General features: G+C 43.4%; 1 protein-coding gene across 1 annotated transcript in view; it reads right to left on the bottom strand.

The window, feature by feature from the left end:
* SLC35F6 (solute carrier family 35 member F6) overlaps positions 1 to 1,922 on the bottom strand; it is a 69,070-nt gene extending 67,148 nt beyond the window's left edge. The window contains exon 1 of the mRNA XM_069233698.1: positions 1,650 to 1,922. Coding sequence (XP_069089799.1) covers positions 1,650 to 1,726 — 77 coding nt within the window. The 5' untranslated portion in view covers positions 1,727 to 1,922. The remainder of the gene's footprint in view (positions 1 to 1,649) is intronic.
* Positions 1,923 to 26,446: the final 24,524 nt, after the last annotated feature.

Here is a 26,446-nt window from a genome sequence, read left to right as displayed (position 1 = left end):
TTCCAGTGTTTTTCTGTCTGTTTCTATTGTTTAATTTAGAACCTTCTACCTTCAGTGGGTTAAATGTTCGAATAGGATTACAGTCCGTTTGACTTGGGTTGTACCGGCCATTAAAGACTTATGGTTTGGGAATATAACTTGTGGGGAAGATCTTTAATGGCCATGCCTGGCCAAGTGAAGGAGATCTGTTAATAGCAAGAACTTCTCTGTTGCCAGGGGGGTCTGTGCAAGGTAATGGCATCCACCTTAAACAGTAGGCAGCATATTCATCATTTTTTCAGGTAGTGTAAGGCAGCAAGCCACCTTCCTGCGCTGCGTGAAACGGAAAAGGCAAAAATGTGCCACATTTAACATTATACAGCACATTCCAATCCTTTCCTAGCGCAGGCGCACTTTTGGCTGCCTAGCGCTAACGCAGGCACCCTTGCACCTGTGTTGTAGGCAGGATTGTTCTTGTGCAGGACGGGACACCTTTTTGCACAAAAGAAATCCTCAAAGGCACTTTCATCTTTCTATGTGTGCTGCAGAATGCACAAACGTAGAAAGAGGAAAAAAGCTCTTTGTGAGCACACGTCTGTGCTTTTCTGCACATATCACGCATTACGCGTCTTTTCTATGTGCAGCCACCTAATCTGGCATCACCTTGTATGTTGCTAGTATGTCCACCGTTGCTTGTTGAAATCTCTCCTGTTACTTAATGTTATACAAATATAAATAAAAAATAAAATTAACAATGTATTTGACTGTACAACTATCCAGAAAGTAGGAAGGCATCAGCAGAGAAAGCTGCCTAACATACCCATCAAGTTAGGGAAGGCCAGGTGCAGTGGAAGTGACATCACGCAACCTTTGATCCCAGATGATCTCACTTGGTTGGTCCCTGCCTCTCCCGTAGCCGCAGAGCAGCTTCCTATTGGCTGCTGAGGGGCTAGGGCGAGGACTAGCAGATGAAACCCCTGAAAGAGGTTGATTGACTTTATCTTCTTAAGGATGCCTCCATGAGTAATGAGTCGATGGACAGCAGAGCGAGTTTCAGGGGCACCAAAGGGCAGGGCCGGGTAGCACTGCTCTACCTGGTGACCTGGACTGATGTCCAAGCTTACAAATGGCACCTACCTCTGAACTGGGCAGTAGACCTAATGGCTCAAATTACAAAATGTCAGTTGTATAGAAAGCAATATAAGCAAAGCCTCCAACAAGGTGTAACTCTAAGGAGGATTCACATATTTGTAAAAATAGATGCTGTTCTTCGCGACTGGGTACGTTACTGATCTGCAGATGTGCATAAGATTATGCCATGGCGCGCCTTGCCACAGAAGTATCTGGGGCTAACAGAGCCTTGAGTACAGGTGACACTACATGCTATCACACAGCAGAAGAGGGGAAGAGCAAAATATACAGACCTGCATGACTCACATGAAACAGCTGTTTCAGTGCCTAAGCTGACTTAGATTTGATTGGCATCTAAAGTTTGGTTTATGCTACAAATATTTAAAACTGAAGAATGATAGGTACAAAGAAGGTCGCATTTTATCACATCCATAAAGGGAAAGTGTGAAAACGAATTAAAAAACACAGAAAAGAAGAGTGACCCTTACAGAAGAGGTTACCCTGGAAACATGTCACTGATGCCCACCGCTCCTACTTACTTGGCAGACAGGGTGTTGATGGAGCCGGTGACGAGCATCAGCCCTGCCAGGAAGAGCTGGTATGAAGTCCAGGCCATGGCTCTGTGTATTGGGGTGTTTCAGTGCTCTCCCCTCTACAGCAGCTGCCCTGTCCACCCCAATCCTCGGGCACCGCCTGGCACGCGCAGACATATATTTGTTGATGTTCTCGCATGAATCTTCAGCGGACTAGTACAGTGCGATGCAGGCTCTTATTAATGCACCCAGGGCAGCTTCCTGTGCAGCGCAGCACTCTCGGGGCATCACATGACCGTCGAGTCAGCTGAGCCACCGTCATACCGGGAGCTTCAGGCGAGAATGCCAAAGTTGGATCGCATCCAAGATTGAGCAAGGCGGCGACGGAAGAAGGAAAAACACACACAACCTCGCACGCAGGGGTCAGGCCTGCACCACGCTGGGGAGGGATCACGGCGCTGCCAGCCGTGGGCAGAGGGCAGCCCGCACCACACTGGGGAGGGATCACAGCGGTGCCAGCCGTGGGAAGAGGGCAGCCGGGCACCACACTGGAGGGGGAGCACAGCTCTGCCAGCCGTGGGCAGAGGGCAGCCCTGCACCACACTGGAGGGGGAGCACAGCTCTGCCAGCCGTGGGCAGAGGGCAGCCCTGCACCACACTGGAGGGGGAGCACAGCTCTGCCAGCCTTGGGAAGAGGGCAGCCAGCCCTGCACCACACTGGGGAGGGATCACGGCGCTGCCAGCCGTGGGCAGAGGGCAGCCCTGCACCACACTGGGGAGGGATCACAGCTCTGCCAGCCGTGGGCAGAGGGCAGCCCTGCACTGGGGAGGGATCACGGCGCTGCCAGCCGTGGGCAGGGGGCAGCCCTTCACCACACTGGGGAGGGTAACGGCGCTGCCAGCCGTGGGAAGAGGGCAGCCCTGCGCCACACTGGAGGGGGAGCACGGCTCTGCCAGCCGTGGGCAGAGGGCAGCCCTGCACCACACTGGGGAGGGATCACGGCGCTGCCAGCCGTGGGAAGAGGGCAGCCCTGCCCTGCACCATACTGGAGGGGGAGCACGGCTCTGCCAGCCGTGGGAAGGGGCCAGCCCTGCACCACACTGGAGAGGGATCACGGCGCTGCCAGCCCCGGGAAGAGGGCGGAAGGTCAAGTTCAAGCACTTTTACAGCCGCCGAGGATCTGAACGTGACACTGAACTGTTCGCTGACAGGAAGCGGCAGTGTGTCGGTTCTCACCACTCGGCAACGAAATGACACTCGCGGTTTTCACTGTCGCTTGTGTGATCTAATCATTTACATCAGCTGCCGTTCAGTTGTTAATTGCACTGGAAGTGCAGCAGCGCAATATGTTCCGTGACCGCTTTTGTAATTTGTGTACGTTTGGATGCATTTATTTACGAATTTATTTACGTGTGTGCATGTATTTATTTTTTCATTTATGTACATATTTATATATGCATGCCTGTATTTATTTATTTGTGTGTGAATATGTATGTATTTTGTATTTATGTACATGTGTGTATGTATGTCTGTATTTCGGTATTTGTTTATTTATGTGTGAATACATATTTATGCATTTTTTATTTACATGTATATATATATGTCTGTCTTTATGTCTCATTTTTGTGTATGCATGTCTGTATTTTTAATTTCTGTATGTACATTTATATGTATGCCTGCATGTATTTATTTATGTGCACTTGTATTTCTGTATGTTTTATTTCTGTATGTTTGTATTTACTGTTTTTTTAATCCACCTGCAATATACCCAGTAGATATAAGTATAACCCGCTCCCTCGCCATGCACTGCTAATTACCCCGCAAATCCCAGCACTCACGACATCTTTGATCACATCATTGATAATGTCACTGTAACATCTGCAGTCAAATTATTGATCACATAACTGTGCATGGCGGGGATGTGAGTAATAGTAACGTTAGGGCGCAAGTTATAGTTACTTGAAATAACTCTAAATATAACTGATGAATTTCTCTGGCTTTGGGCGAGTAAATTCGGAAACTAACTATATCGTCCCTGTAACCTTTGGTTTACATATATATATATATATATATATATATATATATATAGTCGCCAGTAGGTAGGTATATAGTTAGGACCTAGATTCCATAGAAAAAGCGGTAATTTGACTTGCCTATAACTTTGGCGCTGTTTGACGAATCTTGTAGTGTCCTACTGTGTCTTATTGTGTATGGTAAGTGTTTTGGGGTGATTCGCCAAGCGGGAGATGAAAAAGGGGGGTAAAAAAAAAAGTGTGTTTCCCATGTTAATTCCCATAGGGATCTTGACCACGACTACAGCAGAAACCGCTGGACAGAATTACATCTAATTTAGCAGACAGCTAGCTCTTGGTCCAGAAAGCGTGCTTTTTGTGATTTGGTGTAAATCCGATCAGGTGTCTTAGAGATATTAAAGAAAACAGAAATATAGATTTATAGGGTCACAGATCCTCTGCGTAATCTAACAGTCTCCGTGCTCATATCTGTTTGGCTGCCAACAATTCAACCAGGAGTGTTGGCAGCCATTTGGGGACTCAACTTCAGCCGAGTCCCAAAGAAAAATGTAAATAAAAAGAAAAGAGGGGAGGGTATATATACCCTGACCCCATAGCTTTAGTGGCGTGTTCCCCCTGGGATCCTGCCAGGGCAAAAAAAGTATTTATAAAAACATTTTTGGCACAATTTGCAGATGATCTGTGAATTTGCCAAAATGTTTTAAAGAACAAACAAGCGCTTGTTTTTAATTTAGCCCCTGGGTAGGCCAGGTCCTGAGGGCATGAATAAATTATGAAAATAGGAGGACCGCCCACATCCAAGGGCTTTCATAAGCCCCAGGGACCACCACTCCCCAGGGCAAAATTTTATATAAAGCTGGGGGGGGGGGGAGGGGGGGGGATGGGGGGTATGCAAGGACCCCCTGAATGCCAAGGAGTTGCCTCAAGGACCCCCTCCTCTCGCTTTGACATGCCCGGGGACCACCACCTTCCTGGGGCTATATTGTACATTGAGCAGTGGGTCCACAGGGACTCCCGCCAAGGGGCTAACCCTTTCCCGGGGCAAAATACAAATTTTAAATCAGGGAGAGAGGTTGTGCAGCCCCCCTCCCAGGCCATATACGGCCCTGGGGACCACCACCTCCCTGGGGCCGGCCTGTGCAAAACAAAGGAAGGGGGGGCCACGTGGCCCCACTCCTGGACCCATTAATGGCCCTGGGGACTGCCACCCCCAGGGCCGACTCCTGCTACCTCCTAAGGTGCCCCCCCTTGGCAGATAGCTGTTTGCTTTTGCTTGGCGGCAAGTGTGACAGCTCCTGCCAAGCAAAAGCAAACACTACCTCTGCTTTCAGCAAGTGGGAGCTGCCAAAATGCTCCTGCTTGCTGGAAGCAGAGATTTCATCTGTTTCCCTGCCTGTAGACATGCTGGCAGGGAAACAGATTAAAATATTGCTCTCGCACACAGGGAGCTCTGTTTCCAGCAGCTCCCTGCATGCAGGAGCAATGCTCGCTCGCGCAAGAGATGGTGTGCTGGCTAAGACAGGGGGGGCATTCACGATCCTCCTGTGATTCTCTCTCTCCCTGTGATTCTCTCTCTCTCTCTCTCTCTCTCTCTCTCTCTCTCTCTCTCTCTCTCTCTCTCTCTCTCTCGCTCTCTCGCTCGCTCTCTCTCTCTCTCTCTGTTCCAACCCATAATGGGATGAAAAAGAGAGAGACAGGATTGATCCGTAACCTAGAGGTTAGGCTCTCAGGCCCTCACACAGAAGATTGAGGGTTCTAGTTTAGGCATACCAGTCATTATATCCCTGCTTTAATTTAATTTTAAATCAAATTTTTGAAGTTAAAATCAAATTAAAGCAGGCACACCTAAACTTGAAGTAATTAATGTACATATCGAAAGGTGATCTCAATGTTATTACTTGACAAATACATTTTTCTTTTCAATTTGTCTGCACATATCTCAATCAAAATATTTCATTCATCAAAGTCTAAAAAACCCTCTCTCTTTCTCTCTCAATTTCTGGCAGTCAATCTCTTTCTCTAAATCGCTCTCTCTCTCTCTCTCTCACTTTCTGTCTCTCTCTCTCTCTCTCTCTCTCTTCCATCCCATAACAGGATGGAAGAGAGAGATTGTTTTTGCAATGGTCTCTCCTTTCAATGACTTCAAAGTGTCACACTAGCAAGATGTTTAGTTCAAGTGTTAGTTATGTTTTGATGCACAGCAGAAAAGAGTCACTTGTGGCCTACTGGAAAAGCTATTGGACTATCGCTCAGTAGGTTGAAGGTCTAAATCCTGTAATCTCATGGCAGTGCCTCTATATATTTCCTTATGTTTTGAATGTTCAACATTTCTAGTGATGGAACATTTATATCTTTTCGCCATCAAAAACATCAGGTTGAATGTCGTAGCTATGTCTGGACACTGCATGGTAGAGTCACCTGTGATCAAAACCACAGAAATCCAGCAATTATATTTCTCTGAAATAACTATAACATGTGCCCTCGCCATGCACTGCTAATTACCCCAAATATCTTAACACTCATGACTTCTTTGATAAAATCAATGTAATATTTGCAGTAAAATTATTGGTGAGAAGACTGTGCATAGCGGGGGCGCGTGTTATAGTTACATTGGGGAATGAGTTATAGTTACTTCACCACCACCTCGATTCACTGAAGAAAACAATATAGTTAGGTTGATGTTTTACTCACACAAAACCATAGAGATTCTGCAGCTATAGTTATACTTATCCGAAGATACTATACCTCATGCCGTTAAGTAACTTTAAGGCCAGGAGTTATAGTTTCTTAACATAAGTATAACCATAAGTATAACTATATGTATATTGCAATACAATGGTCTGAAAAGCGAAGCACGCTCACTGCCGGTGCCAGCATAGGGTTAAGACCACGACCCTCATAAAACTTTCCACAAAAGATTGCTGCACAGAGGTACGAAATAGCATATTCTGTTTATTATCAACATCCTGTTTTCCTCAGGTGGTTTCCGTTTGAAGTCACACATGAGTCTCATTTGCCTGCCTTAAATAGTCACAGGGGCATCCTGGGAGTTGTAGTTCAAAGTGCGGCTCTCAGAGTGAAACTTCAAATGTGCCTTGTGCCATCCTGTAACTAGTGGGACATCCTTATCAAGAGGTTTGGTGAGTTGACGTCCTGTAAGTATCGTGCCACAACACCGATGCAGCCCTGACTGAATATCGATTCAGGGTAAAGGGCCCGAGGCAATGCAGTATATCTTAATTTTAATTGTCACGGAGACAGAGTTAAGGGGCTTGTGAAGGTGTTATTTTGAACAACGTGCCTGAACGCTTTACTGAAATGTTTGAACACACGTTCTGTTAAGAAAGTAACTATATGTAAATGTCGTCTCTATTAATCAAAGTATGAATATAAGAGCACTGAGCATATATGATACAGAGACTTTTATGACCTCTCATAGTCTGTGTGTTTTTGATATTAGCAGAACGCAATAGCCACAGTGAAATAAGGACTCTGAGAGTGGCACTTTGAACTACAACTCCTAGGATGCCCCTGTGACTATATAAGGCAGGCAAATGAGAATCATGTGTGCCTTCAAACGGAAACCACCTGAGGAAGACATGATGTTGAAACTTGTTGAGGTGTTTGATAAGTTACTCTGTGAATAAATGGATTATGCTATTTCGTACCTCTGGGAGTGCAGCAATCTTTTGTGGAAAAAAAAGAATACTAATAATAATAATATATATATATATATATATATATATATATATATATATGTATATATATCACCTACTGGCAATAGCGAGTAGGTAGTTTTAGTTAGGACCAACTTTTCCCATAGACAGCACATTTTTTTAATAACTTTGGCACCGTTTGACGAATCTTCACACAATTTTCAAAACTAGTTTGCCACACACTTTAGCTGCTGTGTGGACATTTTCGTGGGAATTGGTCAAGCGGACAGTTATGCTGCAACTTTCCCTCTTGTCCGTCCAGTGTGGTCAGCTTGTTGTCGTTGCCTCTTTCTCCTCTGCCTTCTGTTGTCCATGTGAATGGCCCTCCCCCTTCCTATTGCTTTCCAAAGTCCGTTGTGCCGCACTGCCATCCCGCTTACCTTGTGTAGAGTATTGTGCTGCTGTAATCCCTGACGCTTACTGTGTAAGGTCAGTTTGGTGTCCCTGCACATCTCCATCCCTCCCTCCATTATCAGACTCCATGTCCCCACCCCATTCCTCCTGCCCTCGGTGATCCAATGTACCATACTTGCCAACAATTTTAGCTTGGTAAGAGGGAAATTATGAAATCAAAACCTGGGCTTAAAAACACCTGGAGTCTCCTGCCTGAATTGGGTTTGTTGACATGTATGGTTGTACTGCCTCTGCCTCATACTTCTGCCCTCAATGGTCCATTGTGTTGCCACTGCCCCTCCGGCCTGGCCAGCGTGGCCAACTTGTTGCCTTTCCTCCCTCATCCCTGCCCTCAATTATCCAAGTCTCTGCCCAGACCTCTGCCTCCTGTCAAGAACCCTCAAACTTGCCATGTAATAACAGCGAAACATACAGGAAAAGCTAAAGGAGTGCTGGTAAAGAAGTATCCACAGTGGAAAAGGCGATGTCCTTCCTGGAGAAAGGTTTGTCGAGTCGTGCTACTCACTGTGCAAGGAAAATACGGAAGAAAGGAATCCAAGATGGTCGACGAGAAGTTCAAACGTTAAGTTGTCGTTCTAGTGTTGCACTCAATTTCGTTGCTACGATACACGCGCGCTGCAAGAGAGCTTCACACTTCAACTGTGACGTGACAGGAATCCAGATGTGGTGAGAGAGCGCTCATGGTGAAGTAAACGTTTTCTGAGGCATACTTGACTTCGCATGCATTTCATGGACGTTTAAGAACAAGCAGTCAAACGAACTAAAAAAAAAAAAATATATATATCAGCACGAAGGTTGAGAAGTAAGCTAATCTTCACTTACAAAAAAAGAAGAACAACTTCTAAGAAAACTATATACTAAAAACTTATTTATTTAACATTCAACAGTAATAGAGAAAGAGAGAGGCAAAATCCTCAGAGAGGTCAGGGCAAGAGAGTGAGAAATAATTGTTAAGCGAACCTAATTATTAGCAAATGTACATGAATGATGTAGTTACAATAGTGTGTCCCTAGTAATTGTAATTGTAATTTTGCAGCTGCTGTTATCCAGTTAAGATAAGAAGCGAGTGGCTGACTGAGCATTAGAAGGAACACCATCTCTGAGGCAGTCTCTCTAAATCTCATTCCCCTTTCCCCCTCCAGGGTGCTCTAAACGGAGATTCTATTTCGTTGCGAGTAGTCTGGGTTGGGACTGAGGATCTATCTTCTGCTCCTGAGGAAATCGAACCAAGGTACTCTGACACCTCCTCACAGTATTCTAATGAACAACTAGATTGCTAACATTATATATTTATTACAAAAGTGTGGCACGCCTGACGTCATCTTAATGTAACCAAAACTGTAATACCTAACACATTTCCTTTAAAAATGATAAAAATGAGAGAGTCGTTTTCCCATAGAAAATATGGTCAGTGCAGATAAGGCAGATGACGCTGGGGTGGCTTTCCCGGGGGTAGATCCATGTGACCTTTTAGAATCTATTCCTTTTGAGAACTTGGGGGAAGCGGATTGGCAATTGCTCGAATCGCCCATTTCCTTGGAGGATCTACAGGAAAGGCAGTGGGGGCAGCTGAAGTTTCCACATGAAATCTATTAATTTTATATAAATTTTTTTATTCTGATTTACAATCAGAGTTATTTTTACCTTCTGTCTGATACAGAAAGGGTGTCCCCCACGGACTCTTGGGCCTCTGCTGATATCATAGTTTTTCCCAAGAAGGGTAAGCCACCAGATACTCCCAGTTCATATTGTTGTATTCAAAGATTTTTGCCATGCGGCTGAGGTCTATCATCAGCAGATTAGTGACGCTGTAGCCACACAGCTTCATCCTAGGGAGGGATACCATAGATTCAGATTCGCTGTGTGATAACCCTTTTTAATGCAGTGACAGTGTCAGGATCCCCCACGGCCTTAATTTTGCTTGACGCAGAAAAGGCCTTTGACAGGGTCACCCGGGCCTACTTATGATATATCATGGGGCGGTATGGTATCACTGCTGGATAGATCAGGGCCTTGCAGGCCTTATATCAAAACCCAAGTGCCAGGGTGCTTTCACAAGGGGGGCAGTCCATGGATTCAAAGAGGTACTAGGCAGGGGTGCCCCTGCTGCAATTCACATTATATATTGATCCGTTTATTTGTAAACTTATAGCGGCTCCAAGGATAGCCCTAATGTAATTCCACAGTTAGGATACCAAAGTTCTGGCTTATGCTGATGACGTGGCCATGGTTACCCCTAGACCGACAGAAGCATTAGTTCAGATAGAAGAAGTGGTGCAGGCATTTGGACAATTCTTGGGTTCTTTGTTGAATCAGAGTAAGACCCAAGTAGTATGTAATTATTCAGGTAGAGTAAACAATGGGAGGGTGGCAAAGGACACAACCTATATGAGTGTCACTATTACAGCAGACCTGGATACGTTGGTGGAAACAAATCTGGCCAGTTACCAAAACAGGAAGGCAGTGACCTAAAGAGGCAGAACAATCTGCAACTTTCCATTATGGGGCAGTGTAACATCATCAAGATGATCCTGTTGCCCAGACAACTTTACTTCTTTCGAGCAATCCAACTCAAGATTTAAAACTGCTGGTTCCAAGCCATGAATAAAGTGGCGACTCAGTTTATTTGGGCCTACGATAAGTCTAGATGAGCGTTGAGGTATTTAACTCTACCCAGGGAGCGAGGTGGCTTGGCTGTTCTAGATTTCACACTATACTATTGGGCCACAGCACTTCAATATATGGGGCCTATCTTTAGGGAGTGGGGAGGTCCGTGGTATATTCCCTCTAAATACGAGCTTCTGCTGGGGAATGTGGCCAGAGGAAGTCTGTTGAGACAACTGGAACCCAGTTACTACAAGATAGTCTGGTTTAAGACATTACAGGGGGCCTACAAGGTTTGGGCTCCAATTTGTAAGAAGCTGGGGTTGGGACGCTATCATTTTTATATACTAATCCGGAACAGCCCACTTTTACCAGACATTTTTAGGGACTACCCAGTGACAGACTGGGTGGCCGCTGGCATTGGGAAATTGGAGGACTTTTTCTCTCCCAATGAAAATGTGTCTTTTGAATTACTACAGGACATTTTTGGGATTCCTCGTAAGGATTTTTTTAAATACCTACAGATAAGGGACTTCTTGAGTCGAAAGGTGGGTGGGGTCAGTGGTGTTCAGAAGTGTGGCTTGTCAAATTATCTGGTTAATGGGAGATCTTGTTCTATCAGCCAGTTTTATGGATTTCTGAGTACATAAATGGTGGATTCACTTATGTAAATATATTGAGAAGTGGCATGATGTGTTAGGGGCATTGGAACAGGCTTTCTCTGACTCACTGGAACTCAGGTGCTCAGTCTTAATATCCACTAACTTACAGGTACAGCATTTAAAGACTATTTTCAATCTGTACCATACTCCTCGGAAAATTGCCAGTTGAGGTAGGATGGATGGCCTTTATTGTCCCAGGTGTCAATATTTAATGGCGGATGACTTCCACATGTTTGGTTGGTGTCGGGACCTTAAACCTTTTTGGGAGGAGATCGCAAAGTTCTTGTATGTAAGTCTTAAACTTGATTTAGATTTGACATCACATCTTATTCTGGTGGGAATTGGGGATGATAGGGTACCTTCAGAAGCACATAGATTTATATTTATTGCAATGGCTGTGGCTGTGGCACATCTTTGTATAGCATCTTGTTGGCTCAATAAGGATCCTCCCACCTTCCAGCAATGGTTTATCCGACTCCTGGCTAATTTCAACCTTGAAAAAGCTATTTATGAAAATAGAGACCATAGGGCGCTTAAGAAGGATAAGGAGATTTGGACGCCGTTCTGGGATTGGCACAGAAGTTTGGCACCATGAATGCACAGGGTTATGCATTAATTCAGCCCGAGTAGGATCAGACGGGATGGGTCGTGCTGCTGTAGAATTTAAATATTAAGGTTATTGAAGTCATAGTCTAACCCAGAAGATGGCGGGCATAATGTCCAGTATCATGGCTGGGAACTTGTTATCAATGATGGTGCACTGCATGGAGTGCAAAAGTGTAGTTGGGATGATCTTCAGTGGTGATGGGGAGGCTCCTATTGTCTATGATATCTCTGCCGTTTGATTAATTTTTTTTGATGCTGTCAATGTGCTGCTTATATTGTTTAAAAAAAAAGAAATTATGGTAAGTGCTTGGACTGTATTTGGGCTACATTTGGGTGATACTTGAGCTACATTTGGGTTCTTCGTTCTCTGTTGTCCATCTTTGCAGACCTATTTGTTATGCAGCTCCCTAATTTTCTTATTTACTACAGTATCCTCTGTAGAAAATGCTTTCAGTTTTCCACTTTGATTCCATCAATATGGCGTTCAGACGTGCCCCAGTTTTGGCATAAATTCAGAGTGTTGACACTCTAGTTGCACATTAGAACTTTGTAGAGAAGCTGCTAATCACTAGGAAGTTAACTGGCAGTGTGCTGCCGGTGTTGAAAGTGCATGTTTTAGTCTGCATGTCAGAACGTTTTAATGAAATGAAGAGGAAGAGATTTGAGAACTCACTTAAAACATGTCCTAACTTTTCTCTACACAGCACTAACTATAATTTCTATGAACCCCTTCATTTTGTTCCTTTCTAAATAAATGTTTTAAGTTTTACCAGTTTGATTCAATTAAGATGGCTTTAGGTGTGCAACATTTATAGCATGAGTAAGACTGTTAGCGCTCTAGTTGTTCTTTAGACCACTCTGGGAGGCTGCAGTAGAACACAAGAGGATCAACTGACAGACTGCTCCTGTTGGAAGAACAGGGATTACTGAGAATGTCAGACTTCATTTTCATATGGCTGACAAAGATGGTGTGAATTTACAGAGCACATGCTCTCTTTTTAGTTTCTGGAGCACCTTCCATAACCTCTATGGGAAAATCATAAGAAATCAGTTTTCTGTCAAACATAATTCATGAAATCCCAGCGGAAGGCTTATTTGGGTAAAATCCCCTTAGAACTCACAATAATTCCTGAAATTGGTATGGTACCATCAACAAATGATTTATATTGTAACTAAAGTTAGTTATCACCGTTTATACGTTCTCCTTTTTGTGACCCCCGAAACCTGCCATTCACTACAATGGATTTCAATGGGGTGCTATCATGCATATTGGTCCAAAGATGGCTGCCAGCACTTCAAAGTGCTGACAGCCAATCAGACCTCACTACGAGATCTGTGCTTAGGCTACGACTAGAGATCTATATTTCTTATTCCTTTGATAACTCTGAAACCTATAAATGGATTTACACCAAATAACAAAAAGCACGATCTGAGCACCAAGATCTAAATTCCTGCCAAATTTGGTATAATTCCGTCAAGCGGTGAATGGGCAAAATGCATTTGGGGATCCCCCCTTTTTCTCCACCCCGCTTGACGAATCACCCCAAAACTTTTAACACAGCAGCTAAACTGACCACTGTACTAGTTTTACAATTTTTTGAAGATTCGTCAAACGGCGTAAAAGTTATCAGCAAAACAAATAATGCTTTTCCTATGGAAACTAGGTCTTACCTAACTACCTACTGGTGACGGCCAATAGGATATATAAATATATATATATATATATATATATATAAAAAAAAATATATATATATAAATAAATATATCTAAATATAAATAAATATATATATATATATATATATATATATATATATATATATATATATATATATATATATATATATTATTTTTTTTCACTGAAAAAAACAAAGGGTACATGGACTTTATATTTAGGTTGGCATTTCACACATACAAAACCAGTGAAATTCAGCAGTTATAGTTACCTCAGCTAACTATAACTTGCTCCTCCGTAATGCACTGCTGACTTCACATATTACATCACTCATGACATGGTTAGTGGCATCAGTGATGACATCTCAAATGAAATCACTAGTTACATAATTAATGACATCATCCAGTGAGTGTAAATGGTTGTATAGATATGTGAGTGGGTGTGTCGGTGGGTCTGTGGGTGAGTGAGTGGTTGAGTCAGTTGGTGTATGGAAGAGTGAGTGGATGTGTAAGCATCTGTGTAGGTGAATGAGTGGGTTTGTGAGTCACTGTATTGGTTGAATAAGCTGGTGTGTGAGTGGCTCTACAGGTGAGTGGGCATGTGAGTGATGGAGTGTGTTTGTGACTAGATTAATACGTGAGTAGGTGAGTCAGTGAGTGTATGGGTGAGTGAGTGGATGTGTCAATGGCTTTATGCATAAGTGAGTGCATGTGTCAGTGACCTTATGGGAGAGTCAGTGGATGTGTGAGTAGCTCTATCGGTTAGTCAGTGGGTGTGTTAGTGTCTGCATTGGTGTGTGAGAGGGTGTATGAGTGGCTGCACAGGTGAGTGAGTGGGTGTGAGTGCTTGTATGGGTATGTGAATGGATGTGTTAGTGACCGTATCAGTGATTGAGTGGGTGAGTGACTGTATGGGTGACTCAGTGTGTGTATGAGTCACTATATACATAAGTGACAGGCTGTGTCAGTGAATGTATGGGAGAGTAAGCAGATGTGTGAGTAGCTGTATCAGTAAGTGATTTGGTGTATTAGTGCCTGCATGAGTGAGTGAGTGGGTATGTCACTGGTTGTAGAGGTGAATGATTGGGTGTGGTAGTTGTATGGGTGATTTAGTTTGTGTCTAAGTGTATGTGTTGGTGAGTGAGTGTTTGTGACTAGATGGCTGAATGTGTGGGTGTGTGACTGGTTGTATGGATGAGTGAGTGGGTATGTTAGTCACTGTGTGGGACTGTTATTGGTTCATGTGAGTGGTTGTACGGTGTATGAGTTAGTGTATGAGTGTCTGTATGGGTATGTGAGTGGGTGTGTGAGAAGCTGTGTAAGTGTATGATTAGCTGATCTAGTGATGCATGGGTGAGTGAGTCATTGTGTTAGTGGCTGTGTGAGTGAGTGTGTGTGTCTTAGTTTTGTGGGTCTGTAAATGAGTATGTGACTAGTGCATGTGTAGATGTAAGAGTTTGTATGGGGGTATGAATTGGTGTGTGAGTTGTTCTGTGGATGATGTCATCAGTGATGTGATTTTATGTCATCAGTGATTTCACTGAGCATGTCATGAGTGATGCTATATGTGAGGTCATAAGCAGTGCATTACTGGGGCGCAAGTTATAGTTAGCTGAGGTAACTATAACTGCTGAATTTCAGTGGTTTTGTATGTGTGAAATGTCAGCCTAACTATAACATCCCTGAAACCTTTGTTTTTTCGGTGAATTTCTAAAGTTTTTTTTAAAATTCTGTTTCCTAACTATAGCATCCATATAACCTTTGGATTTTTTCAGTGAATTTCTAAGGTTGTTTTAGTTCTATTTCTTAACTATAGTGTCCCGATAACCTTTGTTTTTTTCAGTGAATTTCAATGTTGTTTTAAATTCTATTTCCTTACTGTAACGTTTCTGAAACCCTTGGTGTTTAGTGATTTTCTAAGCTTATTTTTATTTTTTTTATTGTATTTACTCACTGTAACCTGAAACCTTTGAAAGTTGGTGTGTGAGTGGCTACATAGGTAGGTGACTGGCTGTATGAGTAGCAGTATGGGTCTCTCAGTGGGCGTGTGAGTGGGTTTATGGGTGTGTGAGTGGCTGTATGGGTCTCTGATTGGGTCTGTGAATGACACTATAAGTGCGTTTATGGCTGTGCAAGTGGGTGTGGGAGTGCCTGTCAGGATCTGTGAGTGGGTGTGTGAGAGTGTCACTGGTCTGTGAGTGGGTGTGCAAGTGTCTGAGTTGGTGTGTGAGTAGTTGCACAAATATCTGTCTGAGACTGTGAGTGGGAGTATCACTGTCTAAGTGGGTGTGTTAATATCCAAATACATTTTTGAGTAGGTGTGTGAGTGTCAAAGTGGGTCTGTTAGTAGGTGCATGAGTGTTTCATTTGTCTGTGCCTGGGTCTGTGACTGTGTGTGTGAGTTTCTGAGTGAGGGTGTGAGTGGGTGCATGAATGTGTGTGTGGGACTGTGAGTGGGTGCATCAGTGTGTAAATGGGCCTAAGAGTCAGTGTGTAATTGTTCCACTGGAATTCTGAGTGGGTGCATCACTGTGTGAGTGGGTCTGTGAGTTGGTGTATGAGTGTTTAAGTGGGTGTGTTAATACGTATATGAGTGTCTTTTAAGGTTTGTGAGTGGATGGATCAATCAATCAATCAATCAATGCATTTGTACAGCGCGCTACTCACCCGCAAGGGTCTCAAGGCGCTGGGGGGGGGGGTTACTGCTGCTCAAAAAGCCATGTCTTGAGGCGCTTCCTGAAGGCGAGATGGTCCTGGGTAGTTCTTAGGTGGTCTGGGACGGAGTTTCATGCTTTGGCTGCCAGGTAGTGGCAGAACTTCCAGCGGTGGTTCTGCGTATTTGTGGGACGGTGGCGAGGGCGAGGCTGGCTGAGTGAAGCTGACGGGTGGGCGTGTAGAACGAGAGGCGTCCGTTGAGGTATTCGGGGCCCATGTTATGGAGGGCTTTGTGTGCGTGGGTGAGGAGCCTGAAGGTGATCCTCTTGTTGACGGGGAGCCAGTGCAGGTGTTTCAGGTGGGCGGATATGTGGCTGTGGCGAGTCATAGTTTGCAAACTTTACAGTAAGCCCACACATGCTTGGGGATGAGTGTCTGAGTGGTAAGTGAGTGGGTGCATGAGCATGTGCATGGATCTATGAGTTCTCTATGGATGAGTGACTGAGTGTGTATGTGGTGTATGGCTGAATGAGTTAGTGTATCAGTGTATGCCAATGGATCAACACAAACAAGTAAGTTTTCCAGTAAATTATATAATGTGTGAACCAGTGTTTATTTCCCTAGACAGCAAGATGAATGTGCACATGCTTGATATAGTGCATGTGAATATAAATAACAGTAGCAGAAATGCTAATAAATCAGAGACAGCTCCACCTGAGTCTTGAGTGCTGAGCTGTGTAAGAAATAGGCACAGATTCCATATTGTACAGCAATTTACTAATTTACATTACTTAAAGAGCTGATACTTTATAGTTTGCTGGGTTATATTTGGTAGTGTGTGTAATTTGTCGACAATTATTTTAAAAAAAATCATGTTGGGGTCGTTGCCATTAGTCGCAATTTGAGTGTGTTTTTCAGAAAACTCGAAATATATATACATATATATATATATATTTATATATATATATATATATATACATACATATTTTCTACCTAATCTTTCACATCAGTATTTCATTGCTTTGCTGTAGAAACTATTATTTCTATGACTAATTGAATTGTAAAATAGTTTCTGGTTCCTTTTTGCGTATTTGCGACATTGTCGTTATTCGCGATGATGTCGTCATTCCCAAATGTCACATGATCTCCAAATAAAAGGATTTTGTTGAATAAGAATCAATTCAGTTATATTTTGGGGAAGATCACACTATCTTCCCCTTTGGTTAGAACCAGCAGTGGGAGAAGAAGCTGTTTTTGCTATGCTCAATCTACCGCTGTATCAGGTAACTTTTGTTAATTATTTCTGTTTATTTGTTTATAAAATGGCATCTAGTAGCTCTCAGCAACCTGAGGAACACCCAGATGAATATTCTTCTTCCGATGAAGAACCTCCTCTGAAGAAGCAGTCAATTGCTTCGGACTTTTTTGTAATCCCTTCAGGAGAGAAGAAGACAGTGGCCAAACTGGTGAGCTGTACACTATGTGAGGATGCCCTTTCAAGGGTCTCAAGTAAGAAATACTCATGCCCAACAACAAGCATGCTCTACCATTTGAAGGCATACTGCACCATGCAGTATGTAAGAGCTGTGCAGGAGCCAAGAGCTGGAGAAGCCTCATGTTCCAGTGGACCAAGACCATCTGTAGAGGAAGTTGTGCCACCAGAGTTAGACAGTCAACTTGCAAACATTGCTCCAGAATTTAATAGAGTGGGGAGCTTCTGCCTTGATTGTAAAAAAATACTAACTGCAGGTGAGCAGTTGGTCACTCTGATAAAGAATGCTGCAAAAACCCACTGGTGCTATATTTTTTTTTTTTTTTGCTTTCTTAGTTTTGATTTCCAGTTTTTGGAATTTTTAAGGACCTTGTTTTGGTGTAGTTGCCACTTCATTAAAAACAAAAAAACAAAAAAACAACATTTTTAAAAAGTGTCTGAAAATAACAAACATTTTTTAAAGTAAAACAAAAACTGTTCTCTTTAGAACCACCTTTCTTGGTTAAAGAAAAGATAAGTATATGTCTGTTTGTCTGTGTGTATAAGAGCAAATGTTTGTATGATTGTAAAAGGGTGTCAGTTGCTGGGTGCTTGGTACATTGCGTATATGACTCACTGACTGAGTGAGTGATTGCATAACTGCATGTATGGAAGATCGTCTAAGTGCATAACTGCATCTATGCGTGAGTGAGTGAGTTAGTGAAAGAGTGCTCTATGGGTGATTGAATGAGTGCATTAGATCACGTTTTGGTGAGTGATTGACTGCATGAGTCCATGTATAGGTGAATCATTGAATGCATGTTGTGTGGGTGATTGACTAGGTGCATGAATAGATGTATGGGCAAGTGAATAAGTGCATGAGTGGTGTATGGGTGAGTGAGTGGATGAGTGCATGTATGGGGGAGTGAGTGCATGAGTGGTGTATGGGTGATTGTCTGAGTGCATGAGTGGATACATGAGTAAGTGCATTTATGGGTGAGTGTGTGCATGAGTGGTGTATGGGCGACTGAGTGCATATGTTCATGTATGTGTAAGTGAGTGAGTGCATGAGTGCTAAATAGGTGATTGAGTACATGAGTATATGCATGGATAAGTAAGTGTATGAGTGGTGAATGGTCGATTTCCTGAGTGTATGTATGGATAAGTCAGTAAGTGCATGATTGGTGTATGGGAGATTGACTCTCTGCATGAGTGTGTGTATTGGTGAGTGAATAACTGCATGAGTTTGTATATGAGTGAGTAAATGAGTGCATGAGTAGTGCATGGAGATGAGACTTTGAGTGCTGTATGGGTGACTCAATGAGTGTATGAGTGGTGTATGCGTGATTGAGTGAGTGCATGAGTGGTGTATGGGTGACTGAATGTGTGTATGAGTGCATGTACAGATAAGTGAGAGAGTGTATGAGTAGTGTATGGTAGATTGACTGAGTGCATTAGTAATGTATGGGTAATTGACAGTGCATGAGTGAGTTTATGGATGAGTGAGTGAGTGCATGAGTGCGTGTATGGATAAGTGAGTGAGTGCCTGAGTGATGAAGGTGCAATTGAGTGCAGGAGTGTATGTATGGGTGTGCGAGTGAGTGTACAAGTAGTGTATTGGGGACTGACTGAGTGTATGAGTGCCTGAATGGATTAGCAAGTTACTGCATGAGTGGTGTATGTGTGATTGACTGAGTGTACGAGTAGTATATGGGTGACTGACTGAGTGCCTGAGTTGTGTATGGGTGACTGAATGAGTGTATGAATGTGTGCTGGTGAGAGAGTGCATGAATGATCTATGGGTGACTGAATAAATGTATGAGTGGTGCATGGTGACTGAGTGAGTGCATGAGTGTGTGTATGGGTGAGTGAGTGTATGAGTGGTGCATGGGTGACTGTATGAGTGTGTATGGGTGAGTAAGTGAGTGCATGGGTGGTTGACTGAGTGTATGAGTGCATGTATACATGAGAAATTAGTTGCAGGAGTGGTGTATCAATGATTGACTAATTACATGAGTAATATATGGATGGCTGAGTGAGTAGATGAGCGGTGTATGGGTGATTGAGTGCGTACATGATAGTATATGAGTGGTGTGTCGGTGAGTAAATGAATATATCAGTGATGTATGGGTGATTGATGGAGTGCATAAGCTACTCTATCAATAAATCAATCAATCAAAGAAATTTGTAGAGTGCGCTACTCACCCCTGAGGGTCTCAAGGAGCTGGGGGGAGGGGGAGAAACTGGGGGGGGGACAGGGAGGGTCACTGGTCGAACAGCCAAGTCTTGAGGTTCTTTCTGAAGACCAGTAGGTCTTTGGTTTTGTGAAGGTCGGTGGGGAGGGAGTTCCAGGTTTTGGGGGCGAGGTAGGAGAAAGACCTGCCTCCTGTGGTGGTGTGCTGTATGTGGGGGACTGTGGCTAGGGCGAGGTCGGCTGATCGGAGGTTGCGTGTGGGAGTGTGGAAGTTTACCCTTTCATTGAGGTAGGTTGGGCCGGTGTAGTGGAGGGATTTGTGTGCGTGGATGAGGATCTTGAATGTGATTCTCTTGTCTATGGGGAGACAGTGAAGGGATGTGAAGTGTGGTGAGATTCGTTCGTGGCAGGGGAGGCCAAGGACGAAGCGCGCAGCTGTGTTCTGGATTCTTTGGAGTTTGCGTTTGAGTTTGAGTGTGGTGCCAGTGTAGAGGGCGTTGCCGTAGTCCAGTCTGCTGCTGATGAGTGCGTGGGTGACTGTCTTTCTGGTTTCTGGGGGGATCCATTTGAAGGATTTTTTTTAGAGTGCGGAGTGTGTGGAAGCAGGAGGAGGTTAGAGCATTGATTTGCTGTGTCATGGAGAGGGAGGGGTTGAGGATGATGCTGAGGTTGCGTGCGTGGGTTGCGGGGGTGGGTGCGGGACCTAGGGCGGTGGGCCACCAGGAGTCGTCCCATGTGGTTTTGTTGGGGCTGAATAGGGTGATTTCGGTTTTGTTTGAGTTGAGCTTGAGGTGGTTAGTGGTCATCCAATTGGCGGTGTCTAGGAGAGCGGCGTGTAGGTTGGTTTTGACAGTGGTGGGGTTGCGGGTGAGGGAGTGGATGAGTTGGATGTCATCTGCATAGGAGAGGATAGTGATTCCGTGTGCTCGGAGAATGTTGGCTAGGGGGATCATGTAGATGTTGAAGAGTGTGGGGCTGAGGGAGGACCCTTGGGGGACTCCGCAGGTGATCTTGGTAGTATTTGAGTGGAAGGGTGGAAGGCGGACTCTCTGGGTTCGGTTTGTGAGAAATAAGGTGAGTCTAAGGCTTTGTGGCGCATTCCTATGTTGTGGAGGCGTGTGCGGAGTGTATGGTGGCAGACGGTGTCAAAAGCTGCGGAGAGGTCTAGGAGGATGATTGATTGATTGATTGAAGCTACTCTATGGATGAGTATTTCTGTGAGCTCCTCTATCATAGAGTGAGTGTGTACGTGACTGGGTCTATGGGCGAGTGATCACTAGTGTGAGTGGTCATTAGCTGAGTGAGCAGTAGTATGAGTAATTGCATTAGTGAGTGAATGGGTGTTTGAATGCCTGTATGAGTGAGTGAGAGAGTGTGTGAGTGCTTGTATGAGTGAGTGAAAGGGTGCATGAGTAACTGGGTTTAATAGTGTCTCTATGATTAGCTGTTGGGTTGAGAGAGTGGCTGTATGGGTGAGTGAATTGTTAAGTAATGGTTGTATGGGTGACTGAATGCTTGTGTGAGTGTGTGAGTCAATGGTTGTTTGTGTGCTTGTATGTGGAAATGTTTGAATAATTGATTAAGTTATTGTATGGCTATTTGCAAATCGGTTGTATTAGAGTGAAGGTTTATGCACAATATAGACAAAAGAAACTAATAGAAAGGTTTTGAAAGATCAGTTTATGGAAAAAAAAAACTCTCTCCATGGTAATTCTGAGCAATATGTCTGTGCTTGTGACATTTAATGTTGTTGAACTGCAACTGCTGTTGGAAAAAAAATATGTTAGTATTTAATATTCATAGTTATACAACTATAAGAGTAGTGATTGCTTATACTGTAAGATTGTATTACACTGTAGTAAAAATATCATTTTGATTGTTTTATTGTTCTCAGCTTTTACACTTCTTCATGTGTAAACGACGGTCTGTATAAAGCATCATCGTCGAACAATGGGGGAAAAAGCAATCAATGGATTGTAAAAAAAAACAAAGCTGCACAGTAGATCACTACAAATAAGTGATACTATGCATTCACTCACTACAATTCATTAATTAGTGGCTTTCTCTAGAGTAGTATATTAATCTAAACAAGCATATTTTTTTAAAAAATCGTATATCATTATATCTGTTACAATATTAGAAATAAATGTAAAGCACTCTTGAATTTTAGAGATCCTTTTGAAAACATCATCCATGGTAGGCCAAACTATGTCTTACCTGCTGATAATCCATTTATACAAAATCCCACATAGTAGTTTTTTTCCTCAATAAGAATGTAAATATTTGGTTGGAGAAACAAAAGTGGACTCTTTTTTTTGTTTTAAAGGAATTTTATTCTTTCATCTTTTGGCTGATGTAATCGAAGAAATTTCTTCCAGTTTCAGACTTTAACTAGAGAGTGTTGTATAGACTTGATATATTAATTCCTTTATGGAACATTACAAGGACTCTTGGCATTTGAGCATATTTTTTAAGGACATTACCCTTAATAGGTCAAATAATATCCCTAAAACACAAACCACGTAAAGGAAACACTGGATGCCATTTTTTAACAATAACTTTTCCTTAGAACTTTGACTGAAAAAAGAGAAGATATGAGTTTGGTAGTTTGAAGGGAAGTTTTGGTTTGTATTTCAGGTTGCTGTCATTGCATTCTGTCCATCCAGTTTTTCATTTTTAATATACAGTGTAGTGTCCAGAGGTTGTATTAACTCCTTTGTGAAAGATGATAGCCAAAGTAGTAAAAGTTCTTCCAGAAATGGATATTTGCCCAGCTTTGAAGTTTGTAATTTGAGTTTCCATGTTGGAAACATCTGGTCTGTATCGTTGTAGCATTACTATAAGGTATTTTCCTGTTCTTTGTAGAAATAATGGAGAGGTCAGATCTGCAGTTTGGGCAGGTCATATTTGCATTACCATTTCTGTACAATTTGTCAAAAGTCAAAGCTTTACACTCTAGTGATGTTAAGTAGATAAATCGTTTAGAATTGATTTGAGTGCTAGATGTAAAAGAGCAGTCTTCGCAGTCATGGTTGCATTTGTAACTGAGTCTAAATAGATCATCAATGTTTATTTCTTCTTCTTTGAAGACTCCAAGGATGACCATAATAAATTATTGTGCATCTTGCTAAGTGTTGAGATTAACCATTGTAGATCTCAATCATAAATCTAAAAGGTTTTGAATCCCTGAAGCAGAATGTGTTACAGTTCTGTCACTTATTAAATGCTGCAGCAAATGATATTGGGCAGAATGCATGCTCGTTTCTAATATTTGTTCAATTTGGTTCACTACATGTGGTAAATGGAACAGTACATTGAGAACAACATTTACATAGCAGTTGACTCCTTAACTGTTTTCCAAAAGGTAACCGAAAATTTCACCATCAATTTCCAGTTTTCTCTTCATAGTTCTCTCTGTGCTGTCATTTTCTCCTTTCTTTTACTGAGGGTCCATAGACTGTTTTGTAATTTCCACTCTGGACAGAGTATCCATTTCTCTTATCAGGGTACTGGCCTAAATGAGGAGCGTATAGACTTTTCTTAACCAATTATACTCTCTTACACAGCTTACATCAGCACTAACTTTGTTCTCATCGAAGTCAATCAAAGATAAACCTGATAATGTTATAATTTGCGACAATGCTACATATGACATTCCTTCTTTGAATACATAACTTCCAATATTAACCAAAGCTGCATATACACTTAAACCTTGTGTTTTGTGGATGGTTACAATATATGCTGAAGAGAGAGGACATTTTTGACGTTGGATATATAAATCTTTCACAAGCAGAAACAACCAAATATTCTACTTTGTGTCTATGTGAAAAATGAATGAAATCAATAACTTTACCCATTGCACCATTTACTAAGCCTTCTTCAACATTTAAGTTACATTGTACAATAACTTGACAATTTTTGCAGATATGTAAACGCTTTTCTAATCCTGCAGTATAGGATACTGATTTCTCCAAAGAATCCAATTGTGCTTGTAGTTTATCTGTCAGTAGTATTGTAACTCCTTGATGTTCCAATTTATCAATAGCTGTAATTTCCAAAAAATCTTCTTTCTCCAATTATAGTAATTTTTCATTAAAGTTGGAGCACTGTTGAAGTGTTGGCATTAAACAAACAATAGATTTTTCTTCTTTAACCCCTTGGGTGCCTTGAACGAGGTGGGTACGTTCTCTGCCATGGCACTCAGGCGCCACAAACGTAACCACTTAGTCCAACTATAGGCCCCAAGGGGAAGTGCTAGTGCTCCCCTGGGGCCCTCGCACCCCCCTCCCTTTTGCAGGGCCCGAAGGGGAATCGCTTCCCCTTCCACCTCTGCCTCCCCTGTCCCCGCTGTGGCATCTGATGACGTCAGCACTCGATCACTCACTGAACTCATCAAAGGCTGCCCCCACTCCAGCGCAGATCAGAGGAGAAATGCAAAAGCATTTGTCCTCCAATCACTTGGAGGGAGTGAGAGAGGCATCAAAGGAAAGGAAAGGCCTTTCCTTTGATGTCTCCCTCAGCATTTCTGCAGCCTGATCGTGAAGCTACAGAAATTCCCACTAGACACTAGGGATTTGTGTTTTGTTTGTGTTTATAATGAAGGAGAGCGACCCCTTGGGCAAGAGTCGCTCCCCTGGGGGGCATTTTTTAAAAAGCCTTTTCTGCCCCCCCGGGGGCAGAACCCACTAGACACCAGGGATCATTTAAAATTGTTTAAAAAAAAAAAACTTTTTTGCACATGGGGAGTGACCCCTTTGGCAAGGGTCACTCCCCTAGGGGGCAAATTATCTTTAGGCCATTTCTGCTTTCCTTGGGGGCAGATCAGCCTATTTTTATTAGGCCAGCCTGCCCTCAAAGGGGGCAGAGACCTCTTAGGCACCAGGGATTGGTGTGTGTGTATGTGGATGTTTTGTTTGGGGGGGGCAGCCCCTTTGGCAAGGCTCAGTCCCCTAGGGGGCAAATTATCTTTAGGCCATTTCTGCTTTCCTTGGGGGCAGATCAGCCTATTTTTATTAGGCCAGCCTGCCCTCAAAGGGGGCAGAGACCTCTTAGGCACCAGGGATTGGTGTGTGTGTATGTGGATGTTTTGTTTGGGGGGGGCAGCCCCTTTGGCAAGGCTCAGTCCCCTAGGGGGCAAATTATCTTTAGGCCATTTCTGCTTTCCTTGGGGGCAGATCAGCCTATTTTTATTAGGCCAGTCTGCCCTCATAGGGGGCAGAGACCTCTAGACACCAGGGATTTATTTTTTAGATCAGTTTCACATAAGGGGAGCGATCCCTTAGGCAAGGGTTGCTTCCTTGGCGGAGCAAATTAGTTTTAGGGCATTTCGCCCTATTTTTATTAGGCTAATCTGCCCCCCTTGGGGGCAGAAACCACCAGGGATTTTTTTTGCACCAATTTCACACAAGGGGAGCGACCCCTTAGGCAAGGGTCGTTCCCCTGGGGGGCAACTTTCTTTCAGGCCATTTCTGCTCCCCTTGGGTGCAGATCGGCCTATTTCTATTAGGCCTATCTGCCCCCAGGGGGGGCAGAAACTACTTAGGCACCAGGGATTGTTGTGTGTGTATGTTGATGTTTTGTTTGGGGGGGCGGCCCCTTTGGCAAGGCTCACTCCCCATGGGGGCACATTATTGTTGGCCATTTCTGCCCCCCTTGGGAGCAGATCGGCCTATGTTTGTAAGGCCTTCTGCCCCCAAAGAGGGCAGAAAGCCCACCAGAGACCAGGGAAGATTTTTTTTTTTAAAAAGAGGGTCTGGGTATGGGCATACCCCAACCCCAAATAAACGGGGGCAAAGTTGTTCTGCCCACTGGTGGACAGATGGGGCAATAACCCCCAATCCACTCCCGGGGGGGCGGGAGAAAGCCTACTAGATGCAAGGGAATTTAAAAAAAAATACATTGGGGTGGTGGCTACCAACCAGTATGGGCATGGTTATGCCTCCACCCCAACTGAAGGGGCTAATAATCTAGTCTTTCAGCTCTCCTCCTGCACATCTTATCCCACGGCAAGCAATAGGACATTTGATTATTTTGGGTTTTGGTTTTACATTTGGGCCATGAGAGCTTGTCTAACTCTCAAAATCATCCCACTTAGAATGGTGAGGGCTGCACTTTTTGGACTTTGGGACGTTGCAATGTAGAAAAGCCTACGAGACCTAGACACATCTGAAAACTAAACATCTGGGTGAGTCCAGGGTGGTGTGCTTCACATGCACCACGCACCATTTTCTTATCCACAATGCGCTGCTATCCTCCAACTTTGCTTGAAATCACACATTTTTCCCACATTTTTTTCACATTTTTGTGAAGGAACCTTCCGGAATTTGCAGGAATCCTCAAAATTCCTACCATTCAGCATTTTTGCATCTATACCGATAAAAATTCTGCCCCACTTGTTGGCCTAAAAATGTTTTTTTTTTAAACTGCCCTTTTGGACCAGGGTTGGTTCCCACTCATTTTTTACATGTTTTTGGCTCTTTCCTGTCACAGGCACTTGGCCCACCTACACAAGTGAGGTATCATTTTTACCAGCAGACTGAGGAGAACATTGGGCGGTAGGAAATGTATGCTGCTATGTTGACCCCAATCAGAAATGTGGGAAAAATTTGTTTTTTTTGCTAAATTTGAGGTTTGCTGAGGATTCTGGGTAAGAAAACACTGGGAGATCCACGCATATCACACCTCCCTGGACTCCCTCGGGTGTCTAGTTTTCAGCAATGTTTGGGTTTGGTAGGTTTCCCTAGATGGCTGCTGAGTACAGGACCAAAAATGCAGAT

The sequence above is a fragment of the Pleurodeles waltl genome, chromosome 5 (genome assembly GCF_031143425.1).
Source record: "Pleurodeles waltl isolate 20211129_DDA chromosome 5, aPleWal1.hap1.20221129, whole genome shotgun sequence".
Classification (NCBI taxonomy): Eukaryota; Metazoa; Chordata; class Amphibia; order Caudata; family Salamandridae; genus Pleurodeles; species Pleurodeles waltl.
This window is presented reverse-complemented; position numbering and strand designations above follow the sequence as displayed.